Source organism: Rhinatrema bivittatum, chromosome 3 (assembly GCF_901001135.1).
Source record: "Rhinatrema bivittatum chromosome 3, aRhiBiv1.1, whole genome shotgun sequence".
Taxonomy (NCBI): domain Eukaryota; kingdom Metazoa; phylum Chordata; class Amphibia; order Gymnophiona; family Rhinatrematidae; genus Rhinatrema; species Rhinatrema bivittatum.
The window spans coordinates 243,944,582-243,965,428 of NC_042617.1; the positions used below are offsets into that span (position 1 = coordinate 243,944,582).

The following is a 20,847-nucleotide window of genomic DNA, read 5'->3' on the forward strand; positions in this document are numbered from 1 at the left end:
TGTGATCCGGAGTAATGGAAGTGTATCTGGGTTATGATTTGCTACTCAAGAATTTAAACTTACTTTATTTGCAGATGATATTATGTTTTCAATTACAAAACCACACTCTTCACTTCTAGCAATAGAGAGGGATATTCAACGATTTAGTGCAGCCTCTGGGTTTCAAGTCTATTGGGAGAAATTGGAGTTGTTAAACCTTACCTGTAGTCCACAGATCGTCCTAGATTTGAAATCACAGCATAAGAACATAAGAACATAAGAAAATGCCATACTGGGTCAGACCAAGGGTCCATCAAGCCCAGCATCCTGTTTCCAACAGTGGCCAATCCAGGCCATAAGAACCTGGCAAGTACCCAAAAACTAAGTCTATTCCATGTAACCATTGCTAATGGCAGTGGCTATTCTCTAAGTGAACTTAATAGCAGGTAATGGACTTCTCCTCCAAGAACTTATCCAATCCTTTTTTAAACACAGCTATACTAACTGCACGAACCACATTCTCTGGCAACAAATTCCAGAGTTTAATTGTGCGTTGAGTAAAAAAGAACTTTCTCCGATTAGTTTTAAATGTGCCCCATGCTAACTTCATGGAGTGTCCCCTAGTCCTTCTACTATCCGAAAGAGTAAATAACCGATTCACATCTACCCGTTCTAGACCTCTCATGATTTTAAACACCTCTATCATATCCCCCCTCAGTCGTCTCTTCTCCAAGCTGAAAAGTCCTAACCTCTTTAGTCTTTCCTCATAGGGGAGTTGTTCCATTCCCCTTATCATTTTGGTAGCCCTTCTCTGTACCTTCTCCATCGCAATTATATCTTTTTTGAGATGCGGCGACCAGAATTGTACACAGTATTCAAGGTGCGGTCTCACCATGGAGTGATACAGAGGCATTATGACATTTTCCGTTTTATTCATCATTCCTTTTCTAATAATTCCCAACATTCTGTTTGCTTTTTTGACTGCCGCAGCACACTGAACCGACGATTTCAATGTGTTATCCACTATGACACCTAGATCTCTTTCTTGGGTTGTAGCACCTAATATGGAACCCAACATCGTGTAATTATAGCATGGGTTATTTTTCCCTATATGCATCACCTTGCACTTATCCACATTAAATTTCATCTGCCATTTGGATGCCCAATTTTCCAGTCTCACAAGGTCTTCCTGCAATTTATCACAATCTGCTTGTGATTTAACTACTCTGCACAATTTTGTGTCATCTGCAAATTTGATTATCTCACTCGTCGTATTTCTTTCCAGATCATTTATAAATATATTGAACAGTAAGGGTCCCAACACAGAACCCTGAGGTACTCCACTGTCCACTCCCTTCCACTGAGAAAATTGCCCATTTAATCCTACTCTCTGTTTCCTGTCTTTTAGCCAGTTTGCAATCCACGAAAGGACATCGCCACCTATCCCATGACTTTTTACTTTTCCTAGAAGCCTCTCATGAGGAACTTTGTCAAACGCCTTCTGAAAATCCAAGTATACTATATCTACCGGTTCACCTTTATCCACATGTTTATTAACTCCTTCAAAAAAGTGAAGCAGATTTGTGAGGCAAGACTTGCCCTGGGTAAAGCCATGCTGACTTTGTTCCATTAAACCATGTCTTTCTATATGTTCTGTGATTTTGATGTTTATAACACTTTCCACTATTTTTCCTGGCACTGAAGTCAGGCTAACCGGTCTGTAGTTTCCCGGATCGCCCCTGGAGCCCTTTTTAAATATTGGGGTTACATTTGCTATCCTCCAGTCTTCAGGTACAATGGATGATTTTAATGATAAGTTACAAATTTTTACTAATAGGTCTGAAATTTCATTTTTTAGTTCCTTCAGAACTCTGGGGTGTATACCATCCGGTCCAGGTGATTTACTACTCTTCAGTTTGTCAATCAGGCCTACCACATCTTCTAGGTTCACCGTGATTTGATTCAGTCCATCTGAATCATTACCCATGAAAACCTTCTCCATTACGGGTACCTCCCCAACATCCTCTTCAGTAAACACCGAAGCAAAGAAATCATTTAATCTTTCCGCGATGGCCTTATCTTCTCTAAGTGCCCCTTTAACCCCTCGATCATCTAACGGTCCAACTGACTCCCTCACAGGCTTTCTGCTTCGGATATATTTAAAAAAGTTTTTACTGTGAGTTTTTGCCTCTACAGCCAACTTCTTTTCAAATTCTCTCTTAGCCTGTCTTATCAATGTCTTACATTTAACTTGCCAATGTTTATGCTTTATCCTATTTTCTTCTGTTGGATCCTTCTTCCAATTTTTGAATGAAGATCTTTTGGCTAAAATAGCTTCTTTCACCTCCCCTTTTAACCATGCCGGTAATCGTTTTGCCTTCTTTCCACCTTTCTTAATGTGTGGAATACATCTGGACTGTGCTTCTAGAATGGTATTTTTTAACAATGACCACGCCTCTTGGACATTTTTTACTTTTGTAGCTGCTCCTTTCAGTTTTTTTCTAACAATTTTTCTCATTTATCAAAGTTTCCCTTTTGAAAGTTTAGCACGAGAGCCTTGGATTTGCACACTGTTCCTTTTCCAGTCATTAAATCAAATTTGATCATATTATGATCACTATTGCCATTCCGATGGGCGGCCCGTTCGTTGAAATATCTGGGCATTCAGTTACCCCCGCATCCGAAAGATATCTTTCAACTAAACTATATCCCACTTATCAAGAAAGTGTTTATAGATTTAGATTGTTGGAATAGGCTACCCATTTCGTGGTTAGATAGGATAGCCACGATAAAGATGAACCTGCTGCCAAGGCTGTTATATCTGTTTCAGTCCCTGCCCATCCCAGTTTCCAATAAAGCTATGAAAATATGGCAGAAGAAGATATTTAGTTTATTTGAAAAAAAAAAGGCCTCCCAGGGTTAGCAAACACACGCTTTATCAATCCAAACTGGATGGTGGTCTGGGTATCCCAAATTTACAATGGTATTATGTGGCTGCACAACTGAGACCCCTGATAGTTTGTCATCTTCTTGAGGATTCTAAACATTGGGCAGTTATTGAGCAATCTCAGATAGAGGTGATGCCATTATCAGCTATGCCCTGGCAGCCTAGGAAAACATGGAGACCCTGCCCCCTAATGTTACCTACCATGAAACACACTCGCTTGATGTATGGGATAAATGGAAGTCTAAAGTGGTGGGTACAAGGACTTATTATTTTTTAACTCAGCTCTTCCATAATGTAAACTTTCTACCCTCTAGCTCATTAAGTGCATTTTCAGAATGGAAAAGGCAGGGAATTACATGGCTGGAACATGTTTGGGGGCATTTCCGCTCCTTTAATTCTATATTTATTTATTTATTTGTTTATTTGTTTAGAGTTTTTTATATACCGAGGTATAGAAGTCTGCCTTCACTTCGGTTTACATTTTAACAACTTGTTACAGATTGAAACAGTAAAACCAAGTAACTAAATAACTTAACATAATTAGAATCTTAACTTAACGCAATTAGAACCATTCTATATATAGGTGAATACAAACAGCGTACGGACAGGAGTTACGGTTAGTCACCATGGTATGAGTAGAGTCAATCCAGGTCTTATAGTGTAAGGAATAATGTCTAAGCAGTGAACAACTGGGTACTGATACGTTGCTTACGTAGGGAAGCTCGAGAATGTCATCGAGTCCCCAGAGTGTGATGGATCAGATTATCCGACACCATCAGTGAAAGTATGACGAAATATCCAAGTTTTGAGTTCCTTTTTGAATGATTTTGTCGTTGTGTGCATAGGTGGTCTGGTAAGGAGTTCCATGATTTCGGCCCCGCAATGGAGAAGGCTCTGTTCCTCGTGTTGAAAAGCTTTGCTTAGGGGAGAGGGGATATGGCTAGTTGCAGTTTGCTGGTTGTTCTTGTTGTGCGTTGAGTTTTATGTATCTGGATCATGTTCTCGAGGGCGGTATTGTCTGTTCTGTGTATTGCGTTGTGTAAGATTGTTAAGGATTTGAACTTGATTCTTTGTTCGACCGGTAGCCAGTGAAGACTTCTTAGGATGGGGGTGATGTGGTCTGATTTTTTTTTTTTGCCGGTTAGAACTCTGGCTGCGGCATTCTGTAACAGTTGGAGAGGTTTTAAATGTATGTCAAATGTATGCACTACCTGTTTCGGAATTCTTAGCATTTCATCAACTCCAACATTATTGTGCAGATCCATTAATAATAGGCAATTTTGGTAAGGGGAAAATGCTGTTTGAGGGATATTGTTCATCAACCTCTCCCCTTAAAGGACTTATATCGAAAGTATACAAATTGCTCAACATAGCATTAAAAAAAACTCCCTGACCCACATCTCTGCTTGGAACAAAGTTCTTCCATTGGAGCACTCCAAAGATGACTGGCTTACCATCTTCACAAACATAAGTAAGCTATCGATTTCGGCTACGCTTTTAGAGAACGGATATAAGCAACTGTATAGATGGTACATCATGCCAGAGCGACCTACAAAAATGTCCCCTAGTTGTAATGGGTTATGCTGGAGAGGATGTCCAACTTTGGGGACTTATGAACATATGTGGTGGTCAGGAGACTGTATTAAACCATTATGGCGAGAGCTTGAAAGCCTATGTTCACGAATCCTACAAGCTTCTATTACTTTGACTATGCCACTAGCGTTACTCCATAGTGATTGTAGTCATTTACATACTGAGTATCATCCCTTTATAGCTCAACTTTGCGTAACTGCCAGACTGGAAATTGCTACAGCCTGGAAGAGGGCACAAAGCCCTGCTTTAAACGCAGTAATTATGCATCTGGACAATGTTTGCACTCTCTGTAAGATGACAGCCGTCAAACATAATCTATTAAAACGGTTTCACATCATTTGGGACTCATTTTTGAGTTGGCGAGACTCAAGAACCATGGAGGAAATGCTTAAACCCACAACCTAAGTTGTATTTTTCTTTATTCAGCTAAGATGTTTAATAACAGTTATAGTATGTGTGAGGAGGGTGGGGGAAGGGAGGGAAGGGGTAGTTTCTTTGTAGTTCATGAATGCAACAAAACATGGAGTGTATACAGTTTACAGTTTCTTTATTATATATGTCTGATTCATTGTTCAATAAAAATGTTTATACAAAAAAAAAAAAGAGAGGAAACAGAGTAGGATTAAATGGTCAGTTTTCACAGTGGAAAAAGGTAAACAGTGGAGTGCCTCAGGGATCTGTGCTTGGACCGGAGCTTTTAATATATTTGTAAATGATCTGGAAAAGGGGTACGATGAGAGAGGAGAATATTGCACACAAACTAACATCATCTCCCTCTGCCACAAAAAGCTCAGGGCATCAAAAGTTCCTAGGTATAGATATGGATTTTTTAAATCCTTAGTAGTTTTAATTATTGGGTGTTATTTGATGTGTCTGATGTTTTGAAATATTTTACTGATGTTTGGAAAATTTCTAAAATTATGACTTTACATTATTTTGTTTGGCAGCTATTCTGAAATATTATTTTATTAGTGTGGTTTTACTATTATTGATAGCTTTATAGTTCTTGATTTTGTTTGATGTTTTATGAGGAATGGCGGTGATTCTGTTTTGCATATGGAGTCTGACTTGCAGGTCTAGTTCAGTTTTTATCTGCACGTTTGTATTTACACTTTATGGTCTCTCTATTCTGTATTTGGTATGGGTCTGTCTATGTTCTGCATGTGTGACTGAGGTGAGGTATTCTGCTAGTGTGTAGTTTCTGTGTCCTACAGCAAGCTGGCTTATTCTGTTTTCCTAATAAAAAATGTATTGGTGTTTGTAATTCAATTTACTAGCAGCTTTCTGAGGGCCAAGCCCATACGCAGCACATATTACAATAGGCCTAATACCATATGGGTACAGAGTGTCTTTTTTTTTTTTATGCAGGGTTTTCTGGTTGGCACAGCTGTGCATGTAAATATAATATACATATTGCAAGTGATATTTAGCTTGACTGTAATTTGTTCTTTTTCATATAAAATCTATTATAAATGCATAATTTTTAAATTGTGTGTGAGGTACACTAGGAGGAAGGTAGGCACATTTATTTATTTATTTTATTTATTTAACTCTTTTATATACCGACATTCATGAAACATATGGCTGTAAGGTTTGCTTAGGGTGCCTAATTTTCTTGCATTTGCCCTGGAGGTGGATGGCTCCCAGGGGAGGGAGATGAATGGGGTGGGAGGTGAGTTTTCAAGAAAAGAAATGTTAAAAAAAAAAAAAAAAAAAAGAAGTCCATAACAGTAATAACAGTATAATAAAATTATAGGTTTAAGAAAGGAAGTAGCAATTCCCAGGTTTTGGTGCTAATCCATATTGCATCTACTCAGGTTATATTGCTGACCATGGTGGGATAAAGCATATTTTGCTATAACTGCTGTTTTTCCACTTTGGTTTTATTATTTTATTTTTTTTAAGCAAAGGATGGGTGTAGTTTTGGAATAAAGATGGTTTTGTGTTAGATTATTTTATGCTTATTATACTCATTCTTGTTGTAAACCACATTGGGAATGGAGGGAGCAAGATTGCTGGTGACTCGGGAGTTGGGGGGGAGTTGGAAGAGGAAAGGGGGCTGAGGGAACAAAACTGAAACCCCCAGCTTATAAATGTTACCACACACCACTGCTTTAGCCCGATCTGTAAAACCCAAGGAGCAGGACTTGCTACTGGGACTAAGGTCAAAAGCCGGTCCGAACCAGAACTGTAGCCTGAGGGCTGTTGCAGACATTCCAGAATCCCCGCAAGAAGGAGGCCATTCCAAGTAAAACAGGCTAACCAGTGGTCTCCACAGATCATGCCCGACTGCAAATCAGGTCCAGGCAGCATTGCTGTTACCACAGGAGCCACTGCTGCTGTCCCTGCAACATTAGAGCACTTCCTCACTCGAACGCACGTGATGCAGAGAGGTGCAGAGGCCAAGCGCTGGCAGCTGCACACTCTACAGCAGCAGTCCCATTCCAAATGCTACATCTAAGCAAATATGATAAAGGAGAAGCAGCAAGAAACACCCTCCCTCCTCCAGAGTAAGCACTTACATCACGCAGTCACAAAAGCTCCTCTCACCACCAAATTCAGCCCAGAGCATCTCCTCTCTCTAGGCCCAGGCTTTGCTGAGTGTTCCTGAATTAAGCTCTCCTTTTCTTTCTTCTTTTAGTTCACTAGACATCCTCTGGGCAGTACAAGGTAGGGGCAGGAGGAGAAAGTAAGCTCCCTTAATTCTAGAAGTCGAAGGCATGGTGGAAAAGATCTCCCTGAATTCTTCTATTCCTCTATAAATGTATTTTTTTAATTTTTATTTATTTTATTTGAGAGGCTTCTTCCCCACCCCACCAACCTCTGGGACTGAGAACCCTTGCAGCGGGCTTGCTCTGCTGAACTGTCCAGTGACTGAGCCCAGAGACTGCACCAGTGCCTTGCCAATAAAGATCCTGCTGCACAGTCAGGAGTCCTGCTTAAGACAGAGAATACCGGGTTTCTCTAAGCTGCACCACCAAGAAGTACTCACAATGATGTCACAGAAGAATTAAGTGTGCTCCGTCTCCATCTGCTGGAAGAGGGACACAACACACTGTTATGGATTGACGTGGACTGGTGTAAGCAGGAAGAAATGAAATGTGAGATTTAGCAGGATGTGGTTCGACGGTGGGGTATGCCTCACATGGATCTTATTGTGTCTCACAGAAATGCAAAGGTTCCTTGGTTCTTTAGCTGACGTGGAGGGCACGGATGCTCTAGCACAGCCTTGGCCAGCAGGAGAGCTTCTTTGTGTTTCCCCCATGGCCTCGAATTGACAGGGCTCTGTGATGCATTGAGATGGAAAGCAATCTAGTGTTTCTAATAGCTCCAGATTGACCTCAGAGGTTGTGGTATGCAAATTTAAAAAGACTTTGTCTGCCTTCCATTGCGGTTTCCAGTGTTGCGAGGGCTCTTGACGAAGGGCCCAATTCTCATGGATGATCCAACTCCATCTTGTCTTAGGGCTTGGCTCTTGAGAGGATGCATTTGAGGTTTACTTTCCTCCAAGCACACAGGACTTCCACTTCTGTGGTCTAATTCATGTGTGGTAGGTTTTTAAAATATTTCTGTTTGGATAGTGGAATCTTCCTTGCATGGAGATCTTCCTTGTGTCCTATCCTTTCTTCAGAAGGGTCTGGACAACGGATTGTCCCTGAATTTCCTTTAAAGTGCAGGTAGTAATGATTTTCTTGCTAAGGGGAAAGGGTAGTGGCATTTTGATTGCAGCCCATCCAGATGTATCCCAGTTTCTTCGAGCTGCTTGTCCCTTGGTTCGGCAGTGGAATCTCAACCTGGTTCTGCACACCTTTGTATCTTCTCACTTTTGTACCTATGAAGCACACTTTAAGAACCTTTCCTTGAAGACTGTTTTTATTGGTAGCTATTTATTCCACTCGCTGCATTTCAGAGATTCAGATCCCTTCCTTGTCATTTCATCTGACTTTGTGGCCTTTCGTCTAGTTCTTTTCCTTTTTGCCAAAGATTATCAGAAGGCAGGCAGGGCTGGAGGAAAGAGCTGGGACTGAGGGCAAGACTATAACTAGAAACAAGGCCTGGGACAACAAGGAGCTGAAGTACAACAATATCCTAAGATAAAACAAGGAAAACAGACAAGAAGGCATAAGCAGGCTCAAAGTCTAGAAGGCCACAGGGCAAGGCTGGAAGGCCAAGTTGATCACAAAGCAAGGTTGAAAGGCCAAGAAAACCACAGGGCAAGGCTGGAACAAGGAAAGCAAGGTGGCCAGTGCAAGCAGCTAAAATGACTCAAAGAAGTACTGTGTGCAGGGAGACGCTGGCTAATAGGGCTGGCCTTGCTGAGTCATGGGATCAACAAGTAGGTGGTTAGTGAGGGAGTGGCTGCGTAGCAGCCGATATTGTGGCACTGATAGTTATTTTTTGTGGTGTTTGGAGAACTCTGCAAAGGAGAGGCAGCCCCAAGGTAACTTTAGCTAGATAGATCATGAACACTATCACTTTGGCAAATTTGTTCAGGGGCTGACGAGCTCCGGAGTCTTCCTCTTGGGCAAAGGCATTTGCAAGGTGGTGACTTAGGTATTTTTGCAGTTATTCATTTTCAAGACATTACAGATTAGATGTCCTGGCGAAGGAGATGTGGCATATGAAGATGCAGTTCTCAGGGTAGCCCTGCCTTCCTCCCTAATTAGTTGGGCTTTGGTATAAACTGGACTGGTGTAGCAGGACGAAATTGTAAGGAGGAATTTTTACCTGTTAATTACCTTTCCATGAATCCTGCTATACCAGTCCAGGACCCTCTTAGGAAATTGGACCTTTATTTTGGAGGATAAAGTGTTCACAGATTTTTTTTTCCTGGTCTATATTATACATTACAGAGAGACTAGTCTTTTATTCAGCCAGGAGTGGACCTCTTCCTGTCCCCTGTTCTGTGCTATTCTCGAGGGCAGGCCATTTTAGGTGAAAAAGATATCTCTTAAAATGGGTTTCTATAGTTTTATTTTAATTTTTTTTATTCTGCTTTTTTGCACTTGCTTTGTCAATGGAATACTGGATTTTTCTAGGCTGCACCACTGGTGATGATGCCTGTCAGAGTGTACGGTTCCCAAATGACACTCCCAACACTGCTTTAACTTCCAGATGTAAGTTAGCTCAGCAGAAACAGCAACAGTTTGAATGACTCTTTTGCACTTAAATGCCTTTCTTGCAGTTGCCCTTCTCCCTTGCTGCAGTAGTTCTAGTGATTTCCCACTGCATCTTCAGATATCTGTATAGTTTCCCCTTCCTCTCCTGTAGCAATTCTAGCAGGTTTAACGCACAGTTCTGTGTTGCTGTATAGTTTCCCCTTCCTCTCCTGTAGCAATTCTAGCAGGTTTAACGCACAGTTCTGTGTTGCTGCACAGCCATTTTTACAGCTGTTCTCCTCCATCACTTCAGGAGACCTAGTAACTTCTAAACGCAGTCTTACATAGCTGAATAGCATCACCTTAGCTTATTTATTTTCTCTGTTGTTGCAGTCTTTATCCCTTAAAGAGTTAGTGTTTAGCCATTCTCTCTTTCAATACAAATAGTTACCTTCAGCTCTGCCAGCTTACATTTGGATGCTTGTTTGGGAAGTTTTTCTTTTGCTGCTGAGAGAGAGAGTCTCCCCTTCCCTCCTTCAGGTAACTAAAAATAGCCATGAGGTTTCCACCCGCCGGACTCTTGGAAACCCTGCCCCTAGAGCCCCATAATTCCTTTAACCCTCTTTGCACCCTGGGATTTATAGTCTCTTGCTTATACCTTGCCCTGGGAGCTGCTTGTTTTTTAACCACTCTGGCTGCAGAGTTCACTCTCCTCCCTCCCTCAGCAGGCATGATGGGATGCATATCCCATCACAATGTCAGAAGAATTCAGTGTGCTCTGCCTCCATCTGCTGGAAGAGGGACACAACCCACTGGTATAGCAGGACTCATGGAAAGGTAATTATTGGGTAAAATTCCTCCATTATCCTGTTTGGTCACAATATTTATCTGGGTTACTCCAGATACGTTGGTTGGCATACCATATGTAAAGAAAGGAAAAACCTGTCATGAATGAGCACAGAAGCTTAGAAGGTGTTTGCTTTGTTTTTCTTCAGTGACTTCTTGCTGCTGGTGTTGAAGGATGTAATGGTCCAGAGACCAGATCTCTGCATAGTACTTATGAGCGCCACCCTGAATGCAGAACTTTTCTCCCAGTATTTTAAGTCTGCTCCAGTTGTAAATATACCAGGTGAGAACGCTTGAACTGATACCTGAGTTGTACCTCCTCTGTGGATAAATGGAGGACAGTGTATTCCAGTGACCTCAAATTGGCTCCTGTTGTGAGTGCTGACTTCACTAGAAAGAAAATAAAAACCTGGAGTGGGCTAATAAATCGGAGCCTGTGTTGGTCATACACACGTGATACTATACTATAGTCTTGCCTCCAGTGGCATCTCCAGTTGACTCTGGTTGATGAACATGTGAGTTATGGTTTATTTATAATCCATTTAAAAATCCCTAAGTGACTCACATAAAGGACATTCATAATAAAAGAATCAAATATGCAAAAATGAAAAAAAAAATTCTAAAACATATCAAAAACAATGAAGTAAAATTTATTAAAATGTTAAGGGGCGGATTTTAAAAGGCCCGCGCGCGCCGGCACGCCTATTTTGCATAGGCCGCCAGCATGCGTAAAGCCCCGGGATGTGCGTAAGTCCCGGGGCTTTCGAAAAGGGGCGGGAGGGGGCGTGTCCAGGGGCGTTCCCGAAACGCTGCAGTGTTTTGGGGGCGGGCCCGGGGCGTGGCGCCGGCCCGGGGGCGTGGTCGAGGCCTCCGGACCAGCCCCCGGGACCGGAGGACGGAGCGGGGCTGCCGGCGACGCGCGCAAAGTTACGCCTGCTTCCAGCAGGCGTAACTTTGCCGACAAAAGTAGGGGGGGTTAGGTAGGGGAAGGGAGGGGAAGGTGGGGGGAGGGCGGAGGGAACAGGCAGCTCGCGCTGGGCTCGGCGCGCGCAGGTTGCACAAATGTGCACCCCCTTGCGCGCGCCGACCCCGGATTTTATAAGATACGCGCGGCTACGCGCGTATCTTATAAAATCCAGCGTACTTTTGTTCGCGCCTGGTGCGCGAACAAAAGTACGCGATCGCGCAAGTATTTAAAATCTACCCCTAAGTGTGAAAGGACAATAAAAAGTTGGACTTCAACATTTCTATGTAATGAAGTTGTTTTGATATGAAAACCAAACAAGCCTTTCTCATGAAATATGTATGCTTACAAATACACTTTCTGTTGATAAGCAGGGCTGAATTAGCCATGACATGTGGAGGTGACATCCTGTAGCACTGAACAGACCCATTTCTCCTAGTTAGAGCTTTTAGCTACCTGAGCAATGCGGAACATGCAAAATTAAAAAGGGAGTGGGTGGGTCAAGTATACTATTCCTCATACAACATCAGAAGCTTTTAGCTCTACTAAGCATGTGTGGGAGTTCCCATATGGGCATTGCCTCATGAGTCTCCTCAATCTTTCTTCATTTGAGTACATCACAGACATGTAGACTATCTGTATTTTTTATTTAGTTCTCTTCACTTTTTGATGTGTGTTCACTATAAAAATTGCCTTACCCCAACAGCACTTTTCAATGCTACCAAAGAAAAAAAAAGAAAAATTAAAGTTACTTGCCACCAAAAGAATGCCACAGTAAGTGGGTTAAACTATTTGCAGCAGATGCTAGTGAGCGGCAATGGAGACAGATGTATTTCAGTAAAGCTCCACTCTTCTTTGAGATCGCAGATCCTCTTTTTAATAAATGTGATATTTCAAGTTTGGAAAGTGACTACTTATCTCTGAAGTGCATCTAAGTGAATGGGGATAGCTGATGGTGATAGTACCTGGTTGCAGTGATGAATTATAGATGGACCCGCAGCGTCCTGGAAAGACACATCAGATTTTTATCATGACACCGGTGAGTCGGGAGGAAAAGAGAGGCCCGGTAACGCAGAGGGGCAGGGAGCCTTGGCAGAATAGGATTCAATGACACAAATCCTCAAAGAAATAAAAACTCCGAGCACATGTCAACAAGGATTAGGTCTTAATGAATGCATCGGTGGCTGATATAAAGGATCGGGTCAATACCTTATGCCCAAAGGTGGAGGAACTTGAAAATACAGTTTCAGCCTTAGAGGACTGGGGGGAGTCATGGCAAATACGCTTGTAGCCCTAAAGAAGTAAGTAAAGATACTGGAGGAAAAAGTAGTGGACCTAGCAGATTGGATCGATGCAACCTATGTTAGGGTGTTGGGAATCCCCGAAAAATTTGAAGGCCAGAATGTGAGGGAGTATTTGGAGCACTTCGTCAGAAAACAATCCCAAACTTGAGATAGATTGAGGGTATCATGTCCCAGGTCATAAGAAAGATGGCAGTAATTCCCCACGGCCTTCTTACTTAAGCTTCACAAATTCCAATCCAAAGAATAGGCACCCAGAGCGTGGGAATTTGGCCCCCTCACGTATAAGGGGAACTGGATTGCACTATTTCCTGATTACAGTTAATGCCACTCAAAAGAAGAGGGAGAAATACACTTGAGTGAAAATGCTTCTGCATGAGAAAAAGATACTCAAATATATAGATCCTGTAACACAAGAGTGGGTAGAAGGGCCCGATGTGACCTCATATGCTGGTGCCCAGAGGCTTAAGCTAATACAAGCTTTCGATGGCGAGACGCCTTCTTTTAATCATTGGTCACAAAGGGACGGGTTATTTTTGATAGAACACTCCCTGATCGGGAGCTGTACTGTTCATGCACTTTCACTTTGAATGAGAACGCTTCAATGTCTGAAGCTGTACTTATCTTTATGATGATCACACGTATAAGAGCCTTATAATGATGATGGCTGAATGGATAAGTCCGAAGAAGGAGGTTTTCTCCGAAACACTCAGTGTCGGAATCACGTCTGACTTATCCATTCAGCCATCATCATTATAAGGCTCTTATACGTGTGAACAGCATAAAGATAAGTACAGCTTCAGACATTGAAGCGTTCTCATTCAAATGTTCTGTCTCAATTTATGAAGCCACCCTTTGGATCATTAGATTTGGCTTCTCTTAAGTTTTTAACTTGGAAAGTAGTATTTCTTGTATCAGTGTCCTCATCCAGAAGAGTCAGCGATCTTCAGGCATTAGGTCATTATCCACCATATATACAATTTTTTCCACAACAGGTTTGTGTTCCACACCCACCCGAAGTTTCTTCCAAAAGTTGCATCAGTTTTCCATATTAATCAGTCCATCATTTTTCCTACATTCTTCCTAAGGCCATATGCACATGAAGGTAAGAGAGCCCTTCATACTCTAAACTGTAAAAGGGCCTTGGCGTACTACAAGAGAAGAACCTAGCTGCATCAGGCTTCACAACTTTTCATATCTTGTGATCCTAAGAGAATGTGCATAGCCATTACTAAGTGTACATTGTCCAATTAGATAGCAGAATGCATTCCACATTCCTACACATCAGCATGTTTACAGATTGCAGACTCCATCAAAGCTCATCAAGTTAGAGCTGAGGCTTCACCAATTGTTCACCTGAGAGCAGTACCTCTTGAAGTTATCTGCAAAGCTGCAACTTGGTCATCAGAACACACCTTTATGTCCTATTATTGTCTGGGCACCCTCTCAAGGAATGACAGATTTGGACAAGCGGTTTTGAGTAGCCTGTTCACTTGGTCTGTTCTCCATGGTGGGTTCTGAGTTGCTTATTCAATAAACTCTGCTGCAGCCTTAAGCTTGGGACTCCTCACATGTCATGGCTAGTTTAGCCCTGCTTATTGATGGGAAAAACAAGATTGCTTACTGTAGACTGTTTTCTGTGGATATGATGAATTAACCATGCTAAATTCTGGCCTGCCTCCCTGGAGAATAGACTAGAGTTAGCTCTGAGGAAGTTCATGAGGCAATGCTTGCACGAGAATTTCCATAAGTGCTCAGAACTAAAAGTTCTACAAGCTAGGAGAGACAGGTTCATTCGTTGCTGCTGGATGTCGTCAACCCCACATGTCATGCCTAACTGTTCCTGCTATCTATGGAAAACACCATTCATGGTAAGCAAACTTGCAGTACCTGTCTACACAATACACTAATGCTTTTGTAAGATCTGTTACAGTGTTGTCCTCTCATTTTATGTTTTGTATTCAGGCCGCATGTTTCCTGTTGATCAATTCTTCCTGGAAGATGCAATTGCAGTCACTGGGTAAGAAGTCTCTTGAAAACTGGTGTGTAGGCTTTTAGGCCATGCAACCCATGCGAAAATAGGCTCTTTTCTGGATTCCCAAATTTTACCTGTGATTCTTTCAGGTTGGGATTATTTTTGAACATCTCCCAGAGTTGTCTGTATCTACTAGATAATCGACCCTTGCTACAGGCATAGGATTTTATGCCGTGTGTATGGCTCTGTTATGTTAGTTGTGTTAACCTCGTATTAAAACTATTAATAATTTGGGGGATATTTTGTAACATTGTGCTTGTTAGCTGGCAAATAACGGTCATAAGATGCACCAATTTTTAAAGAGTACTTACATGCAGAAGCCCACTTTACAAATTAACCCACTAACCTACCCACACTCAATTACATATGCTAAAATGTATACAGATATTTTTTGGTCACACACACACACACACACAAATCCAAAAATATGCACATAAGTAAAAACTCTGCCTCCAGGAATGCCTTCACTCAGTCCAGGTAAACTTGCACATGAACAAGACATGTGTGCACAGGTTTACCCACATATTGGGAGAATAGGTTTTTTGTTTTTTTTAACCCATTCTGCAGGTAAAGTACAGTTTTACTCACAGAAATGCTTTTTTATACATATTTTATTTAACAAATTTCCATTAAAACAACGAGCAATCTTTGCACAGAAACATCATGAATGATGAAAATATGGAAATAAGATAAAAGGAAAACATTCAAGTGTATAAACAATCCGACATTCAAGAAAATTGAGGGGAAGAGGAAAATAGCAGAAAAGAACAAAATTATATAAGACATATCAATGCAAAGCTCTACGATGCTAGGCTCTCTTCTATTTTTTCCATCAATAAACAATCTAAGTTGCTCAGGAAGAAAAAACCCAAAAGAATCTGGATTTAACTTCACAATGCACCTGCAGGGATATCTTAGAAGGAAGGAAATGCCCAAAGCCAGAACCTCTTGGTGCATACCTAGAAATCCCTTCCTTCTTTCCTGCATTGCCTTAGCCAGATCTGGGTGGATTCGTACTATCCCCCCCCCCCAGGGGATATGACTGAAATATTTTTTCATAACAAAACTTAATTCTTGATCATATATAAAGGAAATAGTGTACATTTTTCCATAATATCTCAAACTGAGAATTTCAAAACAGCAATAAGATTCCCAGCTATATCCACCACTTGAGGAACATTAGATTTGAAAAGAAGAAAATAAACCTTATTAAAAGAGGGAATTTGCTCAGCAGAAATCTGTAAGATCTCAGTTAAATATTTGCGTAATGTAAAGCTAGGGAGTTCACCCATAATTCTAGGAAAATTAGTGAATCTCAAATTTAAATGACAATATCTATACTATATTCTTCCCCCTATATAGATGAACTAACCCTTTTAGTAGGAATCCACAGGATTCTCTCTCTATATTAGGGTGACCAACTACCTGGTTTTCGACCAGATAGCCCAGTTTTGCAACCTGTTGTACAATGTCCAATTACAGGGTAACCAGACATGGTAAAACCCGGTCAGGCAAGACCAGGGGCCAATCAGCGGTGGCAGCCTGGCAGTGCTCCAATCACCTGCCTGTTTTCGGGGCTCTGTTGACCCTCCTCATCCTCTGCCTCTCCCACAGCTGTGTGGCACTTGTTTCTACTTCATGCTGTCCTCTTGGGAGTTGCAGAGGAAGAGGAGAGTCTAACTGAGCCCCAAAGACAGGCAGGAAGAATCTGCCTAGGAAAACATCTATGCTCGATTTAAGAGAAAAAAAGGGGGGGGGGTGGTTGTGCCCAGCCCTCCCCCCAAGTGTCTGGTCCTACTCCATGGAAAAGTTGGCAACCATACTCTGTATATAAATGTATACACACACAGGCTTCTCTAGTGATGCCATCCTTGCAGCAGCAACCAGAGAGAGAAAATTGAGGTGGCTCGTCCCTTCCTCCTTTAGGAGGAGAACTCCCCCCCCCCCCCCCCCCCCACCTATGAACGCATGTAACTTAAATCCAACTCTACACGTAACACACTGTTTTCCTTAAGTATTACTTTCCCTTCTAGTTCTTTCACCAACCAGGCCCCCCCCTCCCCCCCCTCATTTCCCTTGTGTTTGGACATGAATTGCTCATGTGCCAGTCTTATTCAGTGCTATTTTTTTTTTTTTTAAAGAAGTAAGATGCTGGTACTCGGATTCAAGGCCTTCCTTACAGGAGCAGGGGGAATTGGTTTGACCTTTTGAGGGACCCTTGTATCCCTGTCATAGCTTCACCCCCCTGCAGCCAGCCTCAGAGTTCAGTCGCAGAGTTCAGTCGCAGCATAATCTTTCTCTCTTTGCTGGCAGGAGGCATAAGAGAGTGGCACTCTTACTTCCCAGGGCCACTTCTGCTGCCATTTTGTCATAGCAAAATCACTAGTTGAGCGGAGGGAAGAGCAAGGGAGAAAAAGCATGTGGGGAAGAGAATGAGACTCACTGGTGCTACTCTCTCTTCTCTCATGTCACCAACACACAGGTGCCTTCCTGTCTCTCCTTTCCACCACCCCCATGCATTTTTCTCTCAATTCTTCCCTCCCTGTCACTACCTCCCTGGTGCCTTTCTCTTTACTCTCACCACCTCTGAAAGTATTCATCCCTCCTCACATTCACCACCTTGTTTCTTCCACTCTCAATCTTCCTGTCTTCCCCCACCCAGCCTCACTGGCAGCATAGTGTCAAGTATCAGGAGCACAGAGAGCTGTGCGGAGCGCACTGTTAACCCACGTCTGGACACACGTTTTCGACGCGCTAGCTGTACCCCTTATTCAGTAAGGGGTAATAGCGCGTTGAAAACGCGTGTCCAACCCTCCCTGAATCCAATATCGCCCGCAACATGCAAATGCATGTTGATGGCCCTATTAGTTATTCCCACGTGATTCACTAAGTAAAATGTGCAGCCAAGTCGCACATTTTACTTTCAGAAATTAGCGCCTACCCAAAGGTAGGCGTTAATTTCTGCCGGCACCAGGAAAGTGTACAGAAAATCAGTAAAATCTGCTTTTCTGTACACCCTCTGATTTAATATCATGGCGATATTAAGTTGGAGGTCCCAAAGTAAAAAAAAAAATTAAAAAAAAAAAAAATTTACATTTTTTATTTATTTATTTTTAATTTTTATATACCGACATTCTTACATCCGATGTAAATCATACCGGTTTACATTAAACAGAATAGCAGGAAATAAATTTCTATAGTTTAATACAAAGAACATTTCTAATTAAAATTATTAACAAGCGAAAAGAAAAGGTAAAGAATTGGAATAAAGTTTAAAAGAAAAATATAAAAGATTTTTTTTTTTTTTACAAGGTTCCTGTCAGAAAAAAATCCCTAGCCTCACGTACTACATGCAATTTTTTTTTAATACGTTATCTTTAACTTTGCAGTTCAGAGTATCCAATATTCTTTTTTTCTTTTCTTCCTGCACATTCTCTTCATGGTCTGCTGGCTTTTCTTCAAAGTCGCATAGTATTCTCAGCCTGGAGCTAACTGTGATTTCATCCACCAAACCATACTCTAGGCCTAACAATAGTACAATTATCTCTCTAAAAGATTTGTTTGAATAAAATCCATGGTTTCAGGTATGTATTAGAAGATGGAAGCCCATATGCACGTTCTGCACAGCAATCTATTCGGGAAACCACGGGAGGGTCAGCAAGAGGCAGAAGCTATCAGGATATGCTGGAAGACTTAGAGGAAGAGATGAGATCTTCTCTACATTTCCAGGATAACAAGGATGTCAAGGATTCCATTCCAGATCAACAATTAAATTTCAGACAGCTCATGGCACGGTATAAAGGTAACATTTTTCTTCCTCTCTTCTAAATTACTATGGCATTAATAGTGTTTTGAATCCCAAGACTCTACTCTAAGACTTCTTAAAATTCTGTTCTGGTAGAATTAGATTGGAATACAGTGGTATAAAGAGAACACAAAATGTGAATACATTTCTTCTCTTTATCTTTCATAACCACAGAGATGTAGAAATATCCTGCCCTCTTAAGCTCATTCTCTAGCCACCCCATCTCCACTCCTGCCCAGTGCTCACATGTATTCCACTGGCTGCATTCAAACACCAGGACTTCTTGTAAGCGAGAGCTGAGCTTGCTGCAAAGTCTTTTTAGTCAGAAACAGTGCAGCTGCTCTCTTTGGTCATACATCATTAATAACATTAATAATGAGGTCCAAATTCAGAAGCATTTAGACAGATAAATCAGGGGTTACATACAAACTCGCCCTCCAATCATACAAGAGCTCCACTTTAAAAACAAAAAGGGACTTCTACGCACATAAGATTCATGACATTATATTCGACTCTAAAGCGCTATTCACATTTGTCTCCAATCTAACTCAGGCCAACCCTCCTGACATACCACCTAACCAAGCTCAAACAAAAGCTGATGAGCTGGCATTATTCTTCAGTAAGAAAATCACAAACCTGCTAACACAATTAAAGCCTAATACAGGCACACCAGCCAGCAATTACGCACTCCATAATAAAGACATCTCCCTCCAGTCTCTTGAACTCACCACTTCCTCAGAGATCCAAACACTTCTTAAGAAAATGAAACCCTCATCTCATCCACTAGACCAGATCCCATCTAAATTACTACTGCTAATCCCGGACACCATAACCAAAACCCTAGCGGACATCATAAACTGCTCATTCACCCAGGGTTTCTATCCAGACGACCTCAAACTAGCATCCATTAAACCGCTCCTCAAGAAGCCTAACTTGGACCCCAAAGATCCTAACAACTTCCGTCCAATCTCCAATCTGCCTTTCATTGCCAAGGTGATGGAGAAACTAGTTAACACACAACTATCTGATTACATAGAAGAACACAAAATTCTATTCCCTACTCAATTCGGTTTCAGAAAAGCTTCAAGCACAGAATCCCTTCTAATCTCACTGACTGACTACATTATATTGGGCCTCGACAAAGGACAGGCCTTCCTACTGATTTTATTGGATCTATCGGCAGCTTTCGATACTGTTAACTACGCCATATTACTAAACCAACTGGCGAACATCGGTATTGCAGGATCAGCACTAACATGGTTCAAGACATTCTTAGAAAACAGAGGTTTCAAAGTTAAAATCCACAACAAAGAATCCCCCAGATACCCATCTTCACAAGGAGTTCCTCAGGGTTCCTCTCTCTCACCAACACTTTTCAACTTATACCTTCTCCCGCTTTGCCAACTGCTAAACAAATTGAACCTAAAACACTTCATATTCGCCGACGATGTCCAGATTGTGATCCCCATCAAAGAATCCATCACTAAAGCTCTAGAACTTTGGGAAAACTGTTTTCAAGAAATTAACGATCTCTTATCCAGCTTAAATCTTATTCTAAACCAATCAAAAAGCGAATTCATGCTAATCTCTCCAGATAATTGCAAAATCACTACAAACCCGCCAGCCAACTTGCAAATCTCAAAAGTAAGAGATTTAGGAGTTTCTATAGACAACCGGCTAAATTTAAAATCGTTTATCAACCAAACAACCAAAGACTGCTTCCACAAACTGCACGTATTAAAAAGAATAAAACCCCTATTTCATTTCCATGATTATAGAACAGTGCTCCAAGCAATAATATTTGCGAAAATTGATTACTGCAACTCTATCCTACTAGGCCTCCCATCATCCCACACTAAACCTCTCCAAATGATACAGAACACGGCAGCAAGAATTCTAACAAACAAAAGGAGAAGAGATCACATTACACCAGTCCTTAAAGACCTTCACTGGTTACCAATCCACTACAGAATAATTCATAAGTCCCTCACCACAATCTACAAAAATATCCATGGAATGGCTCCACTCCATCTACAAATAGCTCTCAAAAAACACTCCTCCAACAGACCCATCAGAGAAGCATATAGAGAATATCTACAAGTACCTCACAACAATACTACCCAACATATAACATTGAGAGATCGGGCCTTCTCCACAGCAGGTCCCCCACTATGGAACTCAATCCCCTTAGAATTACGACAGGAACCATGTCTTCCAACCTTCAGGAAGAGACTTAAAACATGGCTGTTCATGAAAGCATTTCCGGACCCTTAATGAT

General features: G+C 41.6%; 1 protein-coding gene across 9 annotated transcripts in view; it reads left to right on the forward strand.

The window, feature by feature from the left end:
• Nucleotides 1-20,847, forward strand: part of DHX57 (DExH-box helicase 57) — a 473,349-nt gene that overhangs the window by 172,928 nt on the left and 279,574 nt on the right. For all 9 annotated transcript variants that reach the window (XM_029594371.1, XM_029594374.1, XM_029594373.1 and 6 more), the window contains 3 exons: nucleotides 10,614-10,747; nucleotides 14,695-14,749; nucleotides 18,349-18,566. In XM_029594371.1, the coding sequence (XP_029450231.1) occupies nucleotides 10,614-10,747; nucleotides 14,695-14,749; nucleotides 18,349-18,566 (407 nt within the window). The remainder of the gene's footprint in view (nucleotides 1-10,613; nucleotides 10,748-14,694; nucleotides 14,750-18,348; nucleotides 18,567-20,847) is intronic.